Raw genomic sequence first — 5419 nt, forward strand, 5'->3', positions numbered from 1 at the left:
AAAGTGTGGAAAAGGGTCATAAGTCTCTTTTTTCAATGCGGTTGTAACTTTGAACGGTCACTAAATGAATAAGTCGAGGACCACCTGTATATACACAGAGACACAGACATGGATTACCAGATAGTGCTTCGTTTGGTTCTCTCTTTTTTCCCCCACTTACATTTATTATTATTAATAATAATAATAATAATAATAATAATAATAATAAAGTTGGAAGGGACCTTGGAGGTCATCTAGTCCAACCCCCTGCTCAGGCAGGTAACCCTATACCATTTCGGACAAATGGCTGTTCAGTTTCTTCTAAAAAACCTCCAGTGTTGGAGCATTCACCGCTTCTGGAGGCAGGTTGTTCCACTGGTTAATTGTTCTCACTGTCAGGAAGTTTCTCCTTAGTTCTAGGTTGCTTCTCGCCTTGATTAGTTTCCATCCATTGCTTCTTGTCCTGCCTTCAGGCACTTTGGAGAATAGCTTGACTCCCTCTTCTTTGTGGCGGCCCCTGAGATATTGGAAGACTGCTGTCATGTCCCCCCTCGTCCTTCTCTTCATTAAACTAGACATACCCAATTCCAGCAACCGTTCCTTATATGTTTTAGTCTCCAGTCCCCTAATCATCTTTGTTGCTCTTCTCTGTACTCTTTCTAGAGTCTCAATATCTTTTTTTACATCCTGGTGACCAAAACTGGATGCAGTATTCCAAGTGTGGCCTTACCAAGGCATTGTAAAGTGGTATTAACACTTCACGTGATCTTGATTCTATCCCTCTGTTAATGCAGCCTAGCACTGTGTTGGCTTTTTTGGCAGCTGTAGCACACTGCTGGCTCATATTTAAATGATTGTCCACTAGGACTCTGAGATCCCTCTCCCTATTGAGCAAGGTACCCCCTATACTATACCTGTACATTTGGTTTTTCTTGCCTAAATGTAGAACCTTACTTTTTTCACCATTGAATTTTATTTTGTTAGATAGCGCCCAGTGTTAAGGTGACCAACTTTTTTACAATGAAAAGGAGGACACAAATAAATTGAAGAAAAAATATCGTAAATAAAAGAAACATTTTATTCATTGCAACAATAATACAGTGAAACTTTGCATGTGCAAAGTTTGCCAGCCGGGTGTTTTGGCGCGCTCAGCAGCAATTCCTATTGGCTTTCGAAAGCCAATAGGGGGAGTAGCAGAGCTCATGCAAAAGTTGAAAAAAAAAGTTGCCGGAACGCCGTTCTGAGCGTTCTGTGAGAAAAAAAAAGCCCTGCAGATTAGTCTTCAAATATTGAAAAGGAAGACATGTAGGAGGACACTTTTCGAGGGAGGACAGAACTTACAAAAGGAGGACTGTCCTCCCTAAAGGAGGACGATTGGTCACCTTACCAGTGTTCAAGTCTGTCCAGATCCTTCTGTATCTTAAGCCTGTCTTCTGGAGTGTTGGCTATTCCTGCCAGCTTGGTGTCGTCTGCAAATTTGATGATTTCCCCATCTATCCCCTCATCCAAATCGTTGATTAAGATGTTGAAGAGCACTGGGCCCAGAACAGAGCCCTGGGGCACCCAACTACACACTTCCCTCCATGTAGATGCGGTTCCATTGAGGACCACACGCTGAGTATGGCCGGTCAGCCAGCTACGGATATTGGGAGCTATCGTGTGTAATACAGGTAGTCCTTGATTTACAGCAGTTCATTTAGTGACTGTTCGAAATTACAACGGCACTGAAAAAAGTGACTTATAACCCTTTTTCATACTTATGACCTTTGCATCCTCCTCATGGTCACTTTATCAAAATTCAGACGCTTGGCTACTGACTCATATTTATGACGGTTGCAGTGCTCCAGGGTCACGTGATCCCCTTTTGCAAACTTCTGACAGGCAAAGTCAATAGGGAAGCCAGTTTCACTTAACAACTGTGTTACTAATTTAACAACTGCAGTGATTCACTTAACAATTGTGGTAACAAAGATCATAAAACTCAGTTAACTAATGTCTCACTTCCCAACAGAAATTTTGGGCTCAATAAAACTACCGGTGTTATTGTTTAGACTGTCAATTGTGTGACCTTCTTAGGCTACTGGAATATGAATTGCAAATTGTCCTATTTCCTCCTTGGCTGTAATGTATACATTGTGAATGGAACTGCTAGGTTTATAGTTAAGGCACTTGAGCTATGAATCCATTATATAGAACAGATTAAGGGTTCCTGTATCTCAATGCTGATTCTTCTAATATCATTACAGACAGTCCTCAACTTACAACACTTCACTTAGTGCCCGTTCAAAGCTACAATGGCGTTAAAAAAACCCTGACCTATGAAGGTTTTCACGCTTACAATCGTTGCAGCATCCCCAAGGTCACGTGATCAAAATTCAAACACTTGTCAAATGATTCATATTTATGACGGTTGCAGTGTCCCATGGTCCTGTGATCTCCTTTTGTGATCTTCTGACAAGCAATGGGGAAGTCAGATTCATTTAGCAATCGTGTTACTTAACAATCACAGTTATTCAGTTAACAACCAGAGAAAGGTCGTAAAATGGGGCATAATTCACTTAACAACGGTCTTGCTCAGCAACAGAAAGTTTGGGCTCAATTGTGGTTGTAAGTCAAGGACTACCTGTACTGTATTTTCTTTTATCTGAATTAGATGCTACATTTTATTTTTATTTTATCTTATCTTTTGATGCTGTCATAAGACTGGTACATTAATAAACGACTATTATAACCTGCAGAGGGCTCAAGGCGCCCTCTGGGAAGACTCGGTGCTGCTACCTCGGGGCGGCCAGCAGGGGGCAGCCTTCTCGCCATTGCCAAGTTGTCTCTGCCAACTCAGTGCCGCCATTTCTTCGCAGGACATCTCAACACTGGAAAGTTGCAGCCACGATAACTCAATGAGAACTGGACAAGCGAGCGGGCGAGCGGGCTGCCATCAGGTAGTGGTGAGTCGTCGTAGACTGGGTTCAAGGTCCCAGTTGCAGTCACCATCTTGATTTTTTGGACCCCCCCCTTGCAGACGCTTCTGTGTAGAAACTAAGCCCAACCATCCCAACATAGGAGCTAAGCAAAGGATAACACATATCACATTTATTTATTTTTTGTCTATACAGTTACATTGGATAGTCATTGTTAACGTAGAACAGGGGTCTTCAAACTCGGCCCTTTTAGGACTGATGGACTTCAACTCCCAGAATTCCTCAGCCAGAGTGCCTGGCTGAGGAATTCTGGGAGTTGAAGTCCACGAGTCCTAAAAGGGCCGAGTTTGAAGACCCCGGACATAGAATTTACTTAGCAAGATTTGAAGAGAATGACTTCTATGTACAGAGAGCATCTGAGTGGGCTGGGAAGAACAAGAATTCTAGATGAATTCTAGTCCCTCATCGGCCAGCTTTTCTCTGAGCCAAGGAATAACTTTGAAGAGGTTGAAGTGATAATCCCTGGCAAAGGAGGGACTACGCCTCTGGAATTTTTCGGGTTCCTCACATGTCGCAATATTGTGACCGCAGACATCAACCACACCCCAACTAATCACGCCAACCTACAGAAGAAAAGAGATAGAAAAACATGAGAAATCCAATCCTGGAATCTGACCGCTTTCGTTGAAGGAAAACCGACATCAGATAAAGAAAAAAAACCCCTCTCTTATGTGACTTTGCTTTATGAAATTATGGCTGCGAATGGACATTCAGTCTGAAGATAATTTTTGGAACTGGGGGACACGCGGCCAACTTACACATAGCACAAAGATAATTTATCTATGGAGATTCTCATTCATTTCCGTCATGGTTGTCCTGAAGGTGCTTTTTCAAGAGGCAACTGGACTTTCTTGAGTTTTTTTTCCCCTTGAAGACGTTTTCACTTCTCATCCTCGAAGCTTCTTCAGTTCGCTTCTCATCCAAGAACTGAAGAAGCTTCTTAGAGGAGAAGCAAAATGGGTTCAAGGAAAAAGAAAGAAAGTCCACTTGCCTCTTGAAAAAAGCACCTTTGGAACAGAAAGTTAATAAGAATTTCATCCCGGCCATGATCTGAAGCCGACAGGTTGAATTTGGGGCATTCACACACACACATGCTGTGGTCTAGCAGTTTTGGTGAACTAACCACTCACCTGAACATAACGCAACTTTTTCTGAACAATGAGAGGACCACCAGAATCTCCTGCAAGCCAAAAGAAAAAGGGCTTTAATCAAGGGACTGAGTTGGGTATGGAGAGATCAGATCTATGACTCACACAGGAATCCAACTCATGGGACAATTTTAGACAGATATTAACATGTATCCAAAAGTAGATGTGATTCAGTGATGTAAAAACTAGAGGAGGAGGATGTAAAAATAATAATAATGATAAAGTTGGAAGGGACCTTGGAGGTCATCTAGTCCAACCCCCTGCTCAGGCAGGAAACCCTATACCATTTCGGACAAATGGCTGTCCAGTTTCTTCTTAAAAACTTCCAGTGTTGGAGCATTCACAGCTTCTGGAGGCAGGTTGTTCCACTGGTTAATTGTTCTGTTAGAAAGTTTCTCCTTAGTTCTAGGTTGCTTCTCTCCTTGATTAGTTTCCACCCGTTGCTTCTTGTCCTGCCTTCAGGCGCTTTGGAGAATAGCTTGACTCCCTCTTCTTTGTGGCAGCCCCTGAGATATTGGAACACTGCTATCATGTCCCCCCTCATCCTTCTCTTTGTTAAACTAGACATACCCAATTCCATCAGCCGTTCCTTATATGCTTTAGCTTCCAGTCCCCTAATCATCTTTGTTGCTCTTCTCTGTACTCTTTCTAGAGTCTCAACATCTTTTTTACATCGTGGTGACCAAAACTGGATGCAGTATTCCAAGTGTGGCCTTACCAAGGCATATTAATGAACTGTTGCATTTACACTGAAAGACCGTGAAATATAGGGCTTCCTGCCTGAGCAGGGAGTTGTATTAGAAGACCTCCAAGGTCCCTTCAACTCTGTCATTCTGTTATTTCTATTTTACAGTGTATTCAGAGTGAAATATATTAATACCTGCTGTTGTGTGCTTATGTGAATGTTACTGTTGAAAAGTCCAATTTTCTGTTCCCAGGTGTCTCTCCATTATAACTTCAGCCCAGAGCCAAAAGGAGCAGAAGGGCAGATCCTTGCAAACAAAGTATCTCCTTGCCTTTATATTCTTAAATATCTTTAATAAATAATTCCCTTCCTTCCTGCTAATGCTGCTCTACTATGACTTGCAAGATCAGCTTTGGAGGTAGCTTGGTTTCGAGAGGCCTAAAGAGATAAGAAACCCAGGAAACGGCAGAGAGCACCACTACTCCTCACCTTTGCATGTATTGGGGTCCAGCACAGGGTCCTGTCCCCCAGTGCAGAGAAAGTTATCAGTCACTACTTCTTTGATATTGGTAATGTTTTTGTAGAATTTGGCATTCCTAGCGTCTTGCTCACAAGCCATTTTCTGGAAA

General features: G+C 42.4%; 1 protein-coding gene across 1 annotated transcript in view; it reads right to left on the minus strand.

Moving 5' to 3' along the window:
* Positions 1-2978: 2978 nt before the first annotated feature.
* LOC107302884 (complement factor B-like) overlaps positions 2979-5419 on the minus strand; it is a 51995-nt gene continuing 49554 nt past the window's right edge. The window contains exons 15-18 of the mRNA XM_029287320.1: positions 5280-5412; positions 4088-4137; positions 3260-3520; positions 2979-3143 (exon numbers count right to left, since the gene is read on the minus strand). Coding sequence (XP_029143153.1) covers positions 3341-3520; positions 4088-4137; positions 5280-5412 — 363 coding nt within the window. The 3' untranslated portion in view covers positions 2979-3143; positions 3260-3340. The remainder of the gene's footprint in view (positions 3144-3259; positions 3521-4087; positions 4138-5279; positions 5413-5419) is intronic.

The sequence above is a fragment of the Protobothrops mucrosquamatus genome, unplaced genomic scaffold (genome assembly GCF_001527695.2).
Source record: "Protobothrops mucrosquamatus isolate PMUCROS unplaced genomic scaffold, P.Mucros_1.0 scaffold_295, whole genome shotgun sequence".
NCBI classification, from domain to species: Eukaryota; Metazoa; Chordata; class Lepidosauria; order Squamata; family Viperidae; genus Protobothrops; species Protobothrops mucrosquamatus.